This window comes from Sinohyriopsis cumingii, chromosome 2, assembly GCF_028554795.1.
Source record: "Sinohyriopsis cumingii isolate HCF-2022 chromosome 2, ASM2855479v2, whole genome shotgun sequence".
Taxonomy (NCBI): domain Eukaryota; kingdom Metazoa; phylum Mollusca; class Bivalvia; order Unionida; family Unionidae; genus Sinohyriopsis; species Sinohyriopsis cumingii.
The window spans coordinates 108,474,077-108,493,616 of record NC_142962.1 but is presented as its reverse complement, the minus strand read 5'-3'; the positions used below and the strand labels follow the sequence as shown (position 1 = coordinate 108,493,616).

General features: G+C 33.2%; 2 protein-coding genes across 4 annotated transcripts in view; one reads left to right on the top strand and one right to left on the bottom strand.

Annotated features, from left to right (window-relative positions):
* Nucleotides 1-18,545, top strand: part of LOC149805594 (neuropeptide F receptor-like) — a 49,721-nt gene extending 31,176 nt beyond the window's left edge. For 2 of the 3 annotated variants that reach the window (XM_089936457.1, XM_089936443.1), the window contains exon 2: nt 15,567-18,545. In XM_089936457.1, the coding sequence (XP_089792583.1) occupies nt 16,429-17,583 (1,155 nt within the window). In that variant the 5' untranslated portion in view covers nt 15,567-16,428 and the 3' untranslated portion in view covers nt 17,584-18,545. Of the gene's footprint in view, nt 1-10,337; nt 10,483-15,566 lie in introns of those variants that run through there. The other variant, XM_089936450.1, reaches the window with a different exon arrangement.
* Nucleotides 1-19,540, bottom strand: part of LOC149805593 (cleavage and polyadenylation specificity factor subunit 2-like) — a 412,425-nt gene that overhangs the window by 323,379 nt on the left and 69,506 nt on the right. The gene's annotated exons all lie outside the window — the stretch shown is intronic.

Below are 19,540 nucleotides of genomic sequence, written 5' to 3'. Positions count from 1 at the left end.
ATGATTAGCAATGACAAAATAAAATGTCAGATCATATCTAACCGTCTCATCTGGATGGAGGCAACCACATTAATGGATTTAGAGAATTCTTTTTTTATCGATATTTTCCTGGCCATTATTACCCAAATTACTGATGAACAGATTCCCATCCAATTTACTGAAATAAAACTGTTGTTTTTCAGTTGGTAAACACTGCTTGATGGAATAAAAGTCGTGGCGGAAAATGGTTGATTTATATTAGTGTTTGTAGTTAAACCAAAATTTTCCCTCATATATGCATTTGGAAGATCCTGATATATTTTCCTTTTACCTTTTAAAAACTACACCTCATCTATTTTACTCAATATTCCTTATTAAAAGATCTTAAGTAAAATATCTTTGGAAGTAAATGAAAGAATCCATTATGCACTGAGAAACTTTCTTTTAAAGAAATAAAACAGCAATATATTGGCAGTAGATGAAATTTGTGTCTGCTGCCATTATTTCTGTCAGAAACAATTATTGTAAAATATGTCTGAATCAATAAATCAAATCCACTATTAATCTGTATAGCCCTATTTTTCATGCTGATTAAATCTGAGACGCAAGGGTTTGCTGGCTGACGTCATCATAGTACGTGACAAGACCACTGACGATACAATTGCCAAGTCAAAAATCAAATAAACGAACAGCTTTACTTGAAGTGACCAATAATCAAAACATCCACATTCTCTATCTAGGTTCTTACCAGCAGAGCAACAGCTATAACAAAGTCTGATAGAAATTTCATGATCAGATAATAAACCAGTAGTGGCTTGGTAGCCAATATTAAAATCTGTAGCCCTGAGATGGCACTCAGACAAAAAAAAAGAAGATTTTAAACTTCCCTATTTCTTTTTTTACAATTTACTAATAATATGTTTGTTTGTAAAATATTGCTACACATATATTGTTGGGGGTTGGTGGAAATATAAAACAAGTCAGGATATCATAATTATACAAGAGGCCCAAATGGGTCCGATATCAGCACCTGGTTTACATAAATTAACAGCTGACAATTTCAATAAGCAGGCTTGTGTAGTCTTGTTGGACAACGTCCTGATTAAACTATCTCCCAAATTTTGTATCATGTTGAATTTATCTATTATATTATATCCTGATAAAATTCCATCTAATAATAAAGGCATTGTTAATATGCAGTCTCTGATAAACAAAACCATTCATCCTGATGATAACAAACCCAATTTGCAAGTTTTATAAAATGATTTTGAGAAATATATTCTCTAGATCCTGAAAGATAACATTAGCTCAGCCAATCTGAATCTAATTAATGTGTTGATTTCAATGATTACAGAACCAGTCTAAGCCACAATGGTATCATGATCTCAAGGAACATAGGATTCAACTGGAATTTAGTTTCCAGATTAATAACAAGCTCAACTAAATGGATATAAGACTAGCTCATTAATATGCATATCCAACACCTATTTACTGATTAAAGCTGTGTCAGAAAAACAGTCTCTCAAAGTCACATGGTAAGAGGCTCTGCCATTAATACTCAAGATCACATCAACCATATGCATGGATTCTGCTCATTAAAAGACATTTTACATTTTGATGACAAAAGCCTACTTACCAGTTCTGACGAAAATATGATCAAAAATATTGCTAAGTGTTGATACCTCAATGAATCTTATTGCAGAATCATTAATATGCCTTGACTTTCCTCATATTTGTACTGTCTAAGATTATAATAATTTAAACCAATTTAACAAGGCTGATGAAAACTGAATTAGGAAACATCTCTAGAATGGCTTCAGGCTCAGACAAATACTTGCAAGGTCACCTTATTAATATGTGTGCAACTTGCTCATTATCAAAATTTGTCCAAGATCTTGATGATATACCTGTAAGCATGTTTTCCATTTTTAATAAAAACTTAAAAATACAGACTCCAGAGAGGTAATGGACTCAGCCAGTCAGATGCAAAATGTGTGTGTGTGATTTGGATTTTTAATGTAGCTTTAACAATTTTTCAGTCATATATATCGCTACAATGTCTGCACTGTGACAGTTTATAGTGATGTATAGCACTGGGGCATCATGCCGCAGACATGTAGCATGATGTCCCACCCACTCACTGGGCCATACCATAAGTTAATTAAGCCTCATGGCCAGGTGAGCCAAAAGCCTAATGGACCACCAAAATTCAACATACGATAACCCAGAGTAAGCATTTGGGCAGTCCTTTCAATACAAGATCTGTTGGCCAATGTAAAGCACAGAAGTGCAATCTAGATTTTGAAGCTTCATACAAAAGTCCACAACAATTACTTTTACAGAATACAACTTTAGATGATATATATATCAAGATTTATATAGTATATGTAACTGCTCATGTGAGGTGGAGCCACCTCAAATCAAAAGCCATCCTAATAATCCAGTGACTGTGATTTTCCTCTAATATTTTCATCCTCTCTCTCAAACAGTCACCTCTGTTCACCTGGATCTATACTAGAACTGAAATTTAGGGTAGAAATCATTCCCTCTATGTTAATATTAGGAGAGGGGTGCAGAAATTTCTAAATATAGAGAAGATTTAACAAAGTAAACTAAAAAGGTAGGGCTTGCAAATACAAACTTTTCATGAATTCAGCTGATTTCTCTGCATGAACTTTTAATTACTAAAATCTCCATATATTATGCATCTTAGAATAGATACTAGTACACCAGTCAAAATGTTTCCCCACTCTTAAGTGATTGCAGATAAAGTTGCAACAAAGTTCTATTCAACACCTATAGATATCAGTCACTTAATCACTGTTATAGTCTGAAAGACATCCAAAAAACTAGTCCAACTGAAAAATCAAGGCAGAAGGCATTGATTAAACCAAAACCCATTCAGATATATATATATATATATATATATATATAAACCTGTATCAGAACTCGAGTGTGTACTCAACAATTGTGTCATGATGAAAATATTAAATATGGATCTGTGCAGTTTGTTAGGAGTAATCAGTTGAACAAACAACACAGACCCTGATCTGAAGGAGCATTATGAGATGGCAGATCAGGATCTTTGTTGTTTGCAGTTTGACTTGATTTATAAGTGAGTATATATGGTACTCTAAATCTCAGTATACTGTGGTGCATATTATAATAATAATAATAATAATAGTAATAATAATAATAATAATGACTTTATTTAAAGAGGGTAACACAATTAGTTATATAGAAGTAATATACTCATGTACTCCTTGTGGACCTCTATTATTTACACATTTACTTCAGTGTACACACAAACACACACATACACATATTGACAATAAGCTACATTTATATATGGACATAATAAACAGTAATTTTGAATGAGCATGCTCCAACTAAGTACACTTGTATATACAATACAAAAGTAGTGAGACAACAAAGGTGAAGGTTAGTGAATTTATACTTTAAGTTGTAACGTGTATGTCATATCACACAAGTTCCACTTTTCATTGGTTTAAATATAATTAAATGCATTTATATTTGTACTTTCTCTAATTTCCTTTCGGATTCTGTTCCAAATTAGTAAAAGTTCTTTATTTGGTTTTTGGGATGGAAATGTAGTTAGCTAAATTGGTCCTAAATTGGGACTGTTGCATTGTTTTCTAGCATGTTTTCTTTCTCAAAAATATTCATTCATTTTAATATCCTTCATTGCATATGGGATGTTTTCAGCATTATATAAGATTATTCTGCAATCTCCAAGCAGCTGAATGGTCTGAAGTGCTCTCCATTATGGATCACTGCCATCTCACCTCTGCCTGTGTGGGTTCGAGTCTCGGATTTGGCTAATGTGGGTATGTGAGAAAGCTTGCCAGTAGCTTCTCATGGGTCGGTGGTTCTTTCTGGGGTTTTCCCGGGTTCTTCCTCCACCATTAATACTGGCCGCCATGTATAGCCTATCGTGTGCTGAAAAATGGCATTAAACCCTACAACAACTCTTTTTTGAAAGCTGAATAATTTGTAAATATTCTTGTCAGAAGTGTTTCCATATGACTACCATATGACATCCTCTATATAAATTCAATATAAATACAGTGAAACCTGCTTTGGCAGACACCTGTAAGACATTACTCACTCAAAACCCTTTTCTTAAATTCTTTACTTTCACAGTTTATATCTGTATAAAGAACACCTGTTGATAATGGAACAAAGTGTTAATATCTTTATATGTCCTCTCAACAGAGGTTTGACTCTCATTTAAAAAGAAACAATTTATTTACTACTGTTATGCAATACAGATGAGGGGTAATGCATCATGACTGTTTTGCTACCTACAATGCATGTTGGAAACTCAAAAAGAGTCATCTGGTTTTTGCCGTATTTTTTTCATCAACAAAGATTCATAAATCAACTTTTAAATTTTAAGAAAAAGTTAGAAGTACCATATATACTCACAAGTCCAACTGCAAACTACACAGACCTAGATCTGTCACTACATAATAGGTCTATGGAAGTTGTTATGTGTATCCAGTACATCAAACAACTGAGACCAAAATCTGCCAGAGAGTTACCCATTAACCTTAGCCATGTCTTCCTAATGTAACACCAAAATCCAAGTTTTAATGCATAAAGTCCTTCAAACGCTTTTGAACATAAATAAAATTCATGGTAGATGGGATGTAAATGGATAGGTGAACTTGGGTCACACTGTATGATCTCTTAGAAGAAATGGTGTGTCTAACAATGACTGATTCCTGCCCTTTACCATACACTGCAGTTAAAAGTCATGCATATGCTGAGGGGGGGGGGGGCAGCAATATACTTAAACCCCCTTGAACTCTTGCATGAAAGGAATTAAAGATGATTTACATGTATTACCATTGAGCGTATCAAATGGTGGTTTACAGCAGCAGGCATGCGTAAATGCAAATGCTTTTTAATTGATATAAATTACTTTACTTTTACTTTTCCATTCAGTGATTTAAATTTGTTTTCTCCTGCATTATATCTTTGTTTCTGTCTTTCTATTTTCTGTCACAGATTTTTTATGAATAATTGAGCAATTATCCAAAGATTTGAAATTTGAATTTACTTAAAATTTACCATAAAAGCAATCTCTTTTGAATACTGCTATTTTGACTCTTGCTTCATTTGTCATTGTGTAGATCATTTCTATTTATCATTCCTGTTTCCTAGAGTTGATAGTAGAAATGTTTTGCTTGTGACAATTAATGTGTGTTTTTGCACCTGTGTGTGTGCATGCATGCATGTGTGCATGTGTGTGTGTTATTTTATCTTTAAACATGGTCCAGATCATCAACATTAGCTTCTCGATTATTTTAGATCAAGATAATAAAAAAAAAATGTGTCTGCATACCAGCATGACCCCTCGTACAGAATTGGGTTTATCTCTTAGCAAACAACCACTTTTAAAAGTCCCAATGTCACTGGACTTTATCTCACTGTGTGTGTCTGTGTGTATGTGTGAGTCTGTGTGTGGGTGTGTTTCTGAGTATGTGTGTGTGCACTTCGGCATGTACAGGCATATAAATTCTAGCTATGCATGGACTCCATATTGTTGCACATGTAAAAAAATTACATTTAACACACCTGAAACTTTGTTGATTGTCCTGTTTAATTGCTAAGTCTGACATTATTAAAAAGTGATGTCTGCCTTTTCAAGATTTAGTTTTATGTTTTCAAACTTAGAGGAAAACAAATGTTACCATGTTAGCTTATAATTCAATGATAAATGACATTGTTTATTTGAAGAAGAGTTTGGGAATATAAACTACATACCATATTTCATGAATTTTTTCATACCCTTTAATTTTTTCACACAATCTAACTATAAAATAATTATTATTTAAATGTATCATATTTTCTGTACAAAGCCCTTTGTATTTTTGGGAAAATCCTTTAAATTATTATACATAAAAGTTGTACTAAAAAGATTTACATTTTCCTAAAAGATTGAAAATACCATATTGCCCTTTTTATTTAGAAAATTTAATGAGATTAAAATCATGATCGTATACAATTAAGGTGGGATTTTGGGTTGTTTGTTTATTTTATATTACTTTAACTTCATATTTTGCCATGCTAAAATTGGGAAGTTCCATTTCAAATGGCTTCAAGAATATGCTGTGGTACTATCTAGATATGTCCAATGACCAAAGTATTGTTTTGCTAGCTGAATGATATAAATAGTGATTAACTCTGGATAAGTTATAAAGTGACACATCAAAAATTGAAACAAAAGATTAAGAAATAAATGAATCACCATTTATAATCATGCAGATAAGTTGACTTGTCATTTCAACGTTTTATTAATTTTTAACGAACCACATATTATGATGCTTTTTACTTGAATCAAGAAGTTCACATTTCAAATGACTTTGAAAACAAATACCGATAAAGACACATCAAACTACCAATGTATTTTTTAGCATAAGGTTTAACATAATCCCAAATAAAAAACTATTTGTTAACTTCACATAAATTCAATCATTTCGTTCTTTTATTATTCTTTAACTGCATAGTTTGATGTTTTTTATTTCAATCAAGGAGAAGTTCACATTTCAAACAGCTTTGAAAAAATACCAATGTACATCAAACGACAACATGCAGACATGTCACTGATCATTTCATTCTTTTATTACTTTTTAACCACGTACTTTGAATTTTTAAATGACTCAACCTCTTGGTGATTGACAAGCGAGGCAGCCGTTAGTACCTGATGATTTTTGTAAGTCTTTGGTATGACTCTGCAGGGGATCGAACCCACAACCTCCCGCATCTGAGGCAGACACTCTAACCACTAGGCCACCAGAGTGGTTGTCATGTATATCGTAGTTAAAACAAGAAGGAATCATTTATTTTTTTTAGATATATCAATTAATAATTGAATATAGTAATGCCCTAGTACATAAGGAAGATCACAATCATTAGGTAAATGAAAATACAGATCACAATCAACCTGTAACCTCTCTCTCCAAAATCTACAATTAAAAACTAACTGCCCTGAATAACTACGGTCTTGCATAATGACAAAATGTTGTTTATCTCAACACACACACATACACACACACACATAAACAAGAGCGTATTAACTAAAAACAAGTTATTTCGAGTTCTTTATTTTTTATTGCAATTTGAAAAGGAGGTTACTGTTGCTGCAAGAATACAAGTTGTACTTAACTTCTTAAAAACATAGGCTCATATCAGTGCTTACAATTTACTGATAGCTAATCCCCATAAATAATGCATGTTAAGACCATCTTCACCATTCTGTCAACGTTATGTTGTTATACACCATAACAGTTACAAAGAAGTACAATCTAGATGCAGATGAGTTTGCACAATGTCATTTCAGCCATCTCTCTCTCTCTCTCTCTCACACACACACACACACAATCATACACACACACACAATCATAAACACATAACAACAGAAGTCTTTCTTAATACTTTTATTTTAATGCAATTGGATTCTTGAGTTCAGAGTAGAATGCGATAAAAAATCTGACATTTATTTTGATCATTAGTTCTGTTAAGTTGTTGAGTATTGCGTGTTGAACAGACCTTGTTCAGGTACAATCCTTTTATTTTCGTACATGGGTCAGTACCACAAAATAATTTTTTTTTATTTTGCATATCATTTTTCATGCTCTGAAATTATTAATTTTTTTTTATGTACAAAAAATTATATGAAATACAGTACCCATTTATTTCCATAATATATAAACTCATAAATGAAAAAATTTATTTTGGCCCCATGAAAACCTCAGAGGTACAAGATGCAACAGTTCCATTTATGTCACCACTATTTTCAATCAGAATATCCTTGGACTTTTCTGTCACATGCTAGAGAACACGTAGGATGTAAATCGTTTCCATTTTGAATTCCTCTCAATCATATGGCTGTTCTAACATCATCATAACTACACTTATGTCGCAATGACTTAGCAATGTATCATCACTACTACCAGCATATGCAATATTCTGAAACAATGAGTTATTAAATTTTTTTTATTTAATACATGTACAAATAACATTCAAAATTACAAAGTGCAAGTATTTCATTGATGGCTGAAATGTCAAATCAAAGCTTATCTTTTATATGGATCTATTGTTAGCAAATGTAGGTGTATTTGCCAAAAAAAACATACCAATTTGGGAAGTATCACTACGATTACCTGGGTCTAAGCGAATCAAAGTTATTCTACTGCTGCAGAAAGTGTGAGTTTGTTCACAATGCACTGCTATGTGGCATTATTAGCAACCATGCGAGGTGAGAAGCAAATAGTTTACTCCACCCCAAAAGAAGAAATTTTCCTTTGCATTATTTCACAATACAACAATCTTTGGATAAAAGTTGATGTTGATCCACTCTGTAGAATCTTAATGACTGCTGCTTAGATTCATTCATTACCAGCAAGACCAAGAGAACCAGTCTTTCAATTTCTATATTCATGCTGTTATCAAAAGTACCATTCACAACAAACCCTTCAGGTTTACGTCTGACTTGTCAAAACCTAGTATTGCTAAGGACATTTTAATCTGGTTAAAATTAATTTAACTTTGACTTTGAACAGTCTAGTAAAATTGATTGTCACAAACATCTGTGAAAACAACATATCATTTCTGCACATTAGTAAATGTCCAATGGATGACTTAGTTACTTCTTGTGAAGGCCTAGAGATAAATACTGAAACAAATCAAAGCAGTCTCTCTCTCTCTCTCTCTGTCATAATACTCATATCAAGTCATGTGGTAAGCTTTAAGCTTCCTGATTTAGAATAAAGCAAAAGAAATAAAGCCTTTTGTCTACTGTAATAAATCAACACAGACAAACACAGTCTCTGACATAAGTAAATTCAATGGGACTAGCTATCAATCAATACAATGCTGTTATCCTTTCTAATGTGCAATCTGCTGGTCTTTATGGAGACTATTTTGCAATATTTTATTCCTATACAGGCATTGTCCAAGATAAACTTCTAGAGCCTGCTGGACTCAGGCCAACATATACTGAACCACAGCAAAATCCGTTTAAAAGTAACTTCGCTGAAATATGCTCTTTTGGGAGATGATGAGCATGAGACAATTTCAAACACTGCCTCCTTGATCAAAATTTTCTACCTTAAGGAATATATATATATATATATATATATATATATATATATATATATATATATATATATATATATATATATATATATATATATATATATATATATATGCACAAATGAAGAATTGCTATGCTGAGATGAAACTTTCATTTGTCTACCTCAAAAGAACCTTGCTCAATCACAACTGTTGTTTACAAAGTTGTTTAAAAAATATAAAAATGTAGAAAAATCACATCAGGTCATCTACTTAAAACTATATATATATATATATATATATATATATATATATATATATATATATAGACAGACAGACATAGTATGCCATCTTCTGCTTAGTGCTATCAATCATATTTGGGACATACAAATCTGAAGACTATTTCTTTGAATAAGAAGAACTGATCATTGTATTCATGATATATGTCAGATTAATTCAAAGCATCATGATCAATTATGTTAAATTCATTTCATCTTGTCAGCTGATGATTGAAAACACAAATAGGAAAAGATACCTTCCCATCAGGACCTATAAATCTGTTGACACAGAATCCCAATTTATCGACAACTTGAGAAAATTGAGTGTAGTTCTGTTTCCTTTTGTTGAGTAATTTGCTATTATGTGCAGTCATGTATTTTCTTGCCTTAGCCCAAATCACTTAAGAGCTCAGACAGAGAGAGAAATCCTGACAATGAAGACAAAACAAATGTTTTATCTTCAAACATGCTTACTTTAAATGGCACAGATACAGATCTGTCAGCATTAAAGAATGTTGTTTTTCATTCTATGATTTCAAGCATATCATGATGGAATATTATGCACATAACTGTCAGTCATGCGTGTCCATTAGAGACCAATAAATACACATCTTGCGGATGCTGTGACGTAAGAAAGTTGATCTATGCTATTTGAAGCTAATACTGGAAAAGAAATGATATCATATTGTCACATTTATCTTCCAAAGCACTGGGTATAAAAAGCAACAAACTGGAGAAATAAGTAACCCATCCTGAAAGGAAAAATTATTCCGAGGTAAAACATATGAATCTAGCATCTGGTTGGAGAATGTGCTGGCAGCAGATTTTCTTTAAAAGCTACAAATACTGCTGAGATGAGGTTAATAGTGCATTAAACCCACAAATGAATGCACTTTTTGTAACTTTTGCTTTGTGCCATTTATACTCTCTTATAAGACAAATCCATCTGCAAACTGCACAGAATCAGATCTGCCAATCCATAATGCACCGGCAGATCTGGGTCTGTGCAGTTTGTCTGCAGTAATCAGTAGAACAAATGACACAGATCCTGATCTGGAGGTGTACTATATGATGGCAGATATGGGTCTGTGCAGTTTGCAGAGGGACTTGACTTGCTCTACAAGTAGGTAAACTTGGTACATGTCCACAGTCTGATACTTTCACATAAGAAATTTCAAGAACAATTAGTGAGAAAGTGATAGGATGACAGTAACACTCCATATACCCTAAACATTTTGCGTTTATGTCTTTGAGAAAGAAAATATAACTACTGGGTATTTGAAAAAAATAATGTAAGTGGAAGAAAAAAAAAGTAATGCAAAGGAGGGGAGTCAGGTGATAGCATACTTCAAAATAATGGTGATATGCACCTTTTATGCTAAAATTGGGGCTGACATTTTCCATTTCATGTCACATATAAATACATCATCTTCAGAGTATCCAGTATATATCATCTTCAAAAACTGAGAAAGATACAGCAAGAGTGCCTGTGAACCTATAAATTCATCTGATGACAAAACAATATTTTGATTCTACAGCCATGAGTCTGCAAATGTAAAATTCTTGTCTCTGGCCTGATTCTCTTGCTTCTTTTATATTTTAACCGTCAATACATGCACTACTTACAGTAAAGTTAATGTGTATGCCTTCAAACTAAAAACTTTGGATTGTTTCAGAAACAACAACAGAGTGAAATGATTTTATATGCTTTTTTGTTGCTGACCATCTTTAGGAAGCCACAGTATTTAGTTTCACAAGCTATTTCTTCTGAATCTGATATAAAAGAGAAGATAGTATGTAAATTTTGGACAAAATATCCAGCTGAACCTTTCATTGTTCAGGTATGATGACTGTTCATTAGCCATTGTCTTTGCACAGATATCTGTTATTTACATATAACTTTTACTGTTTGTTTGTTTCTTGATTTGTTTTTTGTTTTTTAATTTTTATTACATGCTACGGATAATTGTAATTTGGACTTGTCCTTGTCCAAAATCACGTTCATTTTCTACCTGAAATGATTCAGTGATTTTGGTTTTGTAGTAAAACTGTTTATATAAATCTGATTCTATGAAACAACATTTTGTTTAAAGATTTTGCATCTCAATGTCCAAAATTTTATGAAAGATTCATCTCTGGTGGCTGACTTTGTTGCATCTTCTAAAAACATAATGATGAAATTAACTTGTCCACCTACCGTCCACTCACCTTTCTTAAATTCTCACAAGAATTACTTTTTCTGAAATGGTTCTATTTCCCTTGTGGAAAAAAATGGGTGTAAAGGGAGGGGTACTATCATAACTTTTCTTTCTTACAGCAGCTAAGCATGAAATTTTCTCTTTTGTAAAACATAAAACTATTACAAGCCAGAAAAGAGTTATCAACTGACCCTGTTAACTGTTCTTGAATGTTTGAGAAAACCATGTATATGTAGGTACATACAACAAAAATTACAAAAAGTGCATTCATTTTGGGTGGTTCCACATGCTAATCACATAAACTTAATTGCGTCAATTTTTGTAGCTTTAAAAAAAATTGTTTGTTGCCAGTTTGTTTTCCCACCAGATGTTAGGCACATCTTTTTCTATGCATTATTTTTTTTCCAAAGCATTGCACTTAGCTGATGTGTTACTGTTTACATCCAATGCTTCTATTTAAGAAAAGGAGATCAGATGTCAGCTGAATAGAAAAGATGTTTGCAAACTGAAGGAAAGTTACTTGGGAACTTCAATGAATAAGAAATACACTTAAGAACTTTGTAATACCAAGAATATTGATACTTCTGTGCAAAAGATCTGAGAACATTCTTGGCAAATTATGTTGTTATGCTCTTTAGAATTGTTGCCATTGTTTTTAGTCTCATTGTGACCAACTGAAGGAACTATTCTTTGGAGCAAGTTAAGGATGAATTTTTTTGTATATAAGCTACACAAAAAGTACAAGTATCAAGTAAAATTGAAGGAGGAGATAAACGGAAAAGAAAATGAAGAAATTTCAACAGGAATATCATGTCAAATACAATTTAAGAAATGTCACATTCCATGCTTAAAAAGTTTTCCACTTGATGGTTAATTTACTGTTCAAAATTCATATTTGCAAAGTCATTAAATTTAATGCTACAAAACTTGTATTGTGAAGTTATTAAATATACCATTTCAAAATCATGCTGTAAAGTCATTAAATTTCCAGGTATTAAGTACATCAGTACTATTGCAAAAAAACAATTTTCACAAATTTAAATAATGTAGCATCTATATGTTTTTATAAGTCAGGTCCAACCGTAAATAAAACTGATCCTGATATCCTGTTGAATATCTGTTGGCAAAAATGGGAATCTTTTTTGTTCTACTGATAACTCATAACAAGCTGCATAGACAAGTTGGATCTCACTAACAAGCTAGCATATACAATATTATTCGATATTCTCATATAACAAGTTTTCCATGAGACAAGTATTTTTGCAGAACTCAATTTACTTACATAACTTGCAGCTATTTCTACATGATAAAATGTGATTGCTGGATATACAGATCTCCTGCATCATAATCAGTAGATGGGGTCCATAAAAGTTAAATGTAGTGTGTACCAAACAGCAATGTAGTGAGAACACCATTATGTACCAAACAGATGTATTGAAAACACTATCATATACCAACCATGGCATAGAAGGAATGATAAAAATAATGGTATTTTTAAAAAGAAATTGAAGTTGAGTCAACAACAAGGTTTAAGTTGTTTTTCTTTCAACTCATACTGTTATACACTGGTGTGATGTTGGTCATAGGGTCCATTGTTGTACTGTGTTAAATATATATCAGGAATCACAAAATGTGCGTTATAATGATGTGTGATGTGTTGTTATGTTGTTATAGGGTTTAATGCCATTTTTCAGCACAAGATAGGCTATACATGGCAGCCAGTATTAATGGTGGAGGAAGAACCCGGGAAAACCCCAGAAAGAACCACCGACCCATGAGAAGCTACCGGCAAGCTTTCTCACATATCCACATTGGCCGAGCCCGAGACTCGAACCCATGCAGACAGAGGTGAGATGGTAGTGATCCGTGACGGAGAGCGTTTTAGACCACTCGGCCACTCGGGGCCCCCATGTGTGATGTGATTTTTATTTTTAACATAGCTTTAACTATTTTTCAGTCATATTGCTAAGATGTCTGCAATACAGTGGCAGTTTATAGTGATGTCTAGCACTGGGGCATCAAGCCGCAGACAATGTAGCATGATCTCCCACCCAGTCACATTATCCTGACACCAGGCCGACCAGTCCTAACACTAACCTCTTAATGCTGAATGCCAAGCAAGGTAGCTGTTAGTACCATATTTGTAAGTCTCTGGTATGACTCAGCCAGGGATCGAACCCATGACCTCCCGCATCCTTTTATAAAGTCTAACTCATAATAAAGACTTCATATCATATTTCATTTTTAAAACACCCCATCAATGCTTAAAGCAAAACCGAATGTAGTTAAGAATTCTGATCTGCCTACTATTATCATACAAAAGTCACATCAAAATATACCAGTAACTGATTTAGAGAGTTTCAAAACTCAAAACTAATTTGTGTTTGGTGTCAGAAATGGTGTTCAAATTAAAAAATTTGGGGATGCAAGAATCAGGGTAAAGTGAAACACTGCCGATGTAAACTTCACTCTTGTAATGATAATTCTATTCTTCAATAAGTGATCTTCATTAACATTTTATTCGCTGAAAGCACCTTGTTATGTTACTGCCTTTCCATCCTGCTATTTTGCCTTTCATGGACTTATTATCTTTATGTTGTTATTGTTGTTGTGTGGTTTAACGCCATTTTTCAGCACACGATAGGCTATACATGGCGGCCAGTATTAATGGTGGAGGAAGAACCTGGGAAAACCCCGGAAAGAACCACCGACCCGCAAGAAGCTACTGGCAAGCTTTTTCACATACCCACATTAGCCAAAATTATCTTTATGTAATATACTGTAAACTATGGTTGATAAGCATAAATATGGAAATTGTATATGTACGTGAAGCTGAACTGTGATTATAGATATAACACTGTACTGTCCATCACTAAATCAACACATGGTTAATTTTGCTGTTGCAATACATCGACAAAGAAAATGGAAAATCAATAAATAAATTTATATCTACCTTATAAATTTATATTTTATGTTCAACAGCCATGAAAATAATTATGGTCATTTGCTTCTCTTGTCATTATTTACATGATATTGTATCATAGGTCATGCATCATAAGTATCGGTCCATAGCATAGTCCTACTGTTTCACCCCTCACTGTGATGCAATTCATTTTTCAATAAGTGCAAAAAAAATGCAAGCACTGCCTTCACTAATTTAAAATATAAGACTAAATTTTTCTTGAACCTGCCTTTTATTTTGCTAAAAAGTATTCAAAAATTGAACACTAAGCACAATTTAAAAAATATGATTTAGTTATTCTAAAAACTTTTAATACTATGTGTAATTGTTTTACAAAATTTAACATTTAGCCTAATTAAAAAATATTGCACACTGACCTTGATTTTAGAAACTTGAAACTGAACTTAATTAAAAAACTTTTAACATTAGACTTACTTTTAAAATATTTTACACTGGCTTTAATTTTTTTAAAAATTAACACTGGCCTTACTTTAAAAATCTTTAACACTGAGCTCAATTTGGAAAAAATAAAGTGACTTAAAAAATCTTTAACACTGGCCTTAATCTGAGGTGTGGATGAATTTATGGACTCACACATGAACACCAAATTGCCATGATCTTACTGTAGTGCAGGTTCAACAATAAATGTAAAAGCAAAGCCTGATTGTACAGTATGCATAATACAAAAATGCATACCTACTTTCATTTGTCTACCCCTAGTGAATTTTGCCTCATTTTGCTAACAAGATTTTTGTCAAATAAAGCCTAAGTTAAAATGTGTGAGAGAGAAAAAAATGAAAAATTGTTTTAATGGCCAGATATTCTAATCATGTCATCTACATATACATACAAATGTGCTAGATATATATATATTTTTTGTTTGTGTTGAGTTTGAGGGCAGAGTTGCATATTCTTGCTCTGCAGTTAGGACCAAATAACGATGCTCTGCAGTAAGCAAGCAGTGGGATATATAAATGTTTTGTTTAGTTAGCACAATATTTGCAACCTGGTTTCTACAGGTCTGAACATTAATACTTTTTTTTTCAGGAATGTGGGTGTGACTTGGTAGTCAGGAAGGAACTAGAGAAGCTGCCATCAGCAGAGAAGCTTTCAATCTTAGACTTAATTCATGGTATTTCACAACCAGTAGTCATTCATTATTACATAAAGTGGAGGATTGTTCCTGACTGAATGAGAAAGGCAACTTGTTTCACAAGCTTCAACCACCCATATTGATTCTGACTATAGGACAGCTATACAAAGAGTGCTTAAACATGCAGGGTATCTTATCAGAGCTTTAAGGAAAAGGTTATATTTGAAATTAAATATTATAGGACTTGGCAATAACATTACAATTATCTAAAGGCATGTTTTAAATAACATAGTTACTACTGCTAATGTCTAAATAAATGCCATTCAATTAATAACTGACTAGGGATATATTTTGATAAATCTGAAGGAAGATAATTAGACAGCTTTCATACTGATGTTGCATCTTAGCTTTAGATAATGGCTTGAAGGAGAGACTTAAATTTCCACAAAAAAAGTGTTTGTGAAAGATTTAACATTTTTAAACTATAATAAATGGTATACACAAATAATTTCTGGACAGTGGACAACAAACAGATACAGATGCCATTTCAGTCTGTTGCAGGGATACGAAATAAGACATAATCCTATTGATTTTTGCCCTTTCTTTTATGTACAGTGGACAGAGATAGAAATCAGAATTGATAAATAACAACTGTTGCTTGCTTTTTAATAAATGAAGTTTAATTTCCTGAATTAATGTGTGATATGATATTACTGAGAAAAAAAATATCAACAGATGTGTCTGGGATGGATTACTGAGAGAAAAAAATATTTGGACAGCTTTGAAAAAGAGGTTGTGTGTGCTACAAAGTGACAAATGTATTCACCTGACCAAGCAGTTACCATGTCAGAAGAGACTAGTGACTCCTCAGATGAGCCTATGGGTATAACAAAAGTTTCGCTAAGTCTTGACTGGGCAAACATGACTGAGGAGGAAATCATGCAACACTGGCAAATAGTGGAAAATTTCACATTTGGCCTATCGGAGGAACTCGATATTGTAAAACAAAAACACTGGCGAATCTTCCTCATTGTCTTGTATTCTATTGTCATACTAATTGGTTTCCTAGGAAACCTTCTTATTGTTTGTGTCTTGCTCAAAAATAAGCATTTACAGACAGTGACTAACATTTTTATTGTTGGACTGGCAATCTCCGATATTATGATGTGTGTTTTTAACTTACCATTTCAACTGCATTATCAGCTGACTGACTCATGGGCCTTTGGTGAAACACTCTGCAAAGTGATCATGCCTACTTTTGGAGTACCAATATTTGTTTCTTCCACATCGATGCTAATGATAGCAATCGACAGGCATGTTTTAATTGTGCATCCATTCAAACCCCGAATGCCAAAAATGATGGCAGTTGGATTGATAATATTCATTGCCATTTTAACAACATTGTTGGCAGTGCCTATCATGATTCACACCAAATATCAAGAGATTAACATCCCTGAACTGCGATACTATAAACAATATTGTATTGAGCAGTGGGAGTCTATTCAGGCCAAACATGCATACACAGTTTCCATCTTCATTCTGAATTTCTTTTTTCCACTAGTTGCGACAAGCATTGTTTATTTCCGCATCAGCACTGTATTGAGAAACAGACCTCTGAAGAAGAATGAAAGGCGAAGGAATCACAGAACAAATAAAATATTGATATCCATTGTTCTGTTATTTTCCTTCTTCTGGCTTCCTTGGAATTTATTTATGCTAATCTCTGAATTTAATCAACAACTTGTGTCAGGAAGTTATTTCAAATTCATTGACCTTTTACTGAAGATCTTAGCTATGAGTTCTGCTTGCATTAACCCATGTCTGTATGGCTGGCTAAATGATAACTTCCGTAGGGAGTTTGACACTTTGCTCAGAAGAAATGGACATAACCGAATCCGTCAAAATGGACACACATACAGCTTAGCTGAACCTACAAAAACTGATTGTGATAAGTATACAACGTATGTCTAGAAATACTTATTTGAACATAAAATATTCATCAGAATTCATACAATTTCTTTTCATATGTATGCTTCCAATAGTGTTCTCCTGCTTTAGATGCATTACGGTGTTATATTTTTATATTAAATGTGTTAATTGTTGTACATGTATGTTCCAGCAGATCCTATCATAAACATTGTGTTAACGTTATGTGACAATAACAGGGTTAAAACTGCAACAGAGAAAACAATAATAATATATACAACAAATTTATGATGAGACATTTGTTTCCTTGATTTCATGTACTCAGAAAATTTTGATACATTCAGTCAACTTGAACCTTAAGAACACTCTGCACCATAGTCACTAAATAAGCAATTCTGCTATCTGGCGATTTACAATCCAATTCTGGATATTATCCCTACAACAACTGCTCTGAAGACCGCTCTGTATGTTGTGAGTAACAAAATAGTTCTAATCACTTGGCCTAACTACTTTGTTTATTTTCATGACTTGCTAAGGTCATTCTAATACATGACATTATTATAATTCAAACTAAGGAAAAAAAAATTCTTAAAAATGTGAACATGTCTTTTTGCAAAACATGATATTGCTCAGGCTTTCTGGAGCATGTCCTTTGTCAAATCTTTAGTTTCAGAGGTGCATATATTGACATTTTGTCAAGCTCTTCAATTCCGGAGGAAATTAACTCAGACATGCAGACAACAATCCCATAATGCCAAGTTAAAAGTGATCTGTTTTGAGAAGACATCAAAACTTGTGAAGTTTGCCTTATAAACACTTGCTGTAATTTACTGCAGTTCTTGTAAACTATTGCTGTCATTTACTGCATTACTTGTAAACCATTGCTTTTATTTAGTATGTGCTTGTAATCTTACCTTAATAAAAATGTATCTATCTTCATTACATCCAATAAATTGCAACTGCTTTTGCTTAACATATATGTGTTCTAATAAATTAACCAATAAAAGGATATGGTTTAATTTGTGTGTTTTAAAAAACAGCAACACAATCAGGTTATTTAGCACCAGGCAATCAAAGGTAAAGTACCTTGAAAAGGGACATAACAGAAATGCCAGGATAGCTAACTTGAGCTGATTAAATGACAGCATTCAAACCCACACCTATATAGCCACTATTGTGATCAGGTGCTGTTAAATGCTGCATACATACATACATACATACATGTTTATGCATGCATGTATACACATACACAAAAACACACACACACACACACGGGTGGGGGATTTAAAGGATAAAAGGAATTGTATTTTTCTCCTTTCTGTGACTTTCACTCTGAAGGTCCCATTTTTTATTTTATCTTCATTGTTTACATCACCATTTTGGGGCCCCGAGTGGCCGAGTGGTCTAAAGCGTTATGGATCACTGCCATCTCACCTCTGTCTGCGTGGGTTCGAGTCCAGGATTCAGCCAATGTGGTTATGTGAGAAAGCTTGCCAGTAGCTTCTCGTGGGTCGGTGGTTTTTCCCGGGGTTTTCCTGGGTTCTTCCTCCACCATTAATACTGGCCGCCATGTATATCCTATCGTGTGCTGAAAAATGGCATTAAACCCCATAACAACAACATCATCATCATCACCATTTTAAACCAATTAAATAATTGAACATGGACTAATTTAATTATTTATGGTATAATTAAGAAAAGCAATATCTTAAAATCAAGACTTATACTGCTGAGAAGTAGAGGTTTAATAAGGATAAACAATTAGATGAAAGATATTTCCTTTGTTCCAGGAAACAAAAACATGGGTCAGTGATTAGGGTTTGTTGGGTTTATGTCAAATTAATGGCCACATGTTTGCACACAAGTACCATACGTAGCATGTCCCATCAATAATATAAGAAAAAATAAGAAGAAAATAGAAATTGGAAAAAAATGAACGTGTCGAGATTATGGGTGGAGAACCCCATACCTTGAACTTTGCTGTGATTTTCTTCTATAAGTA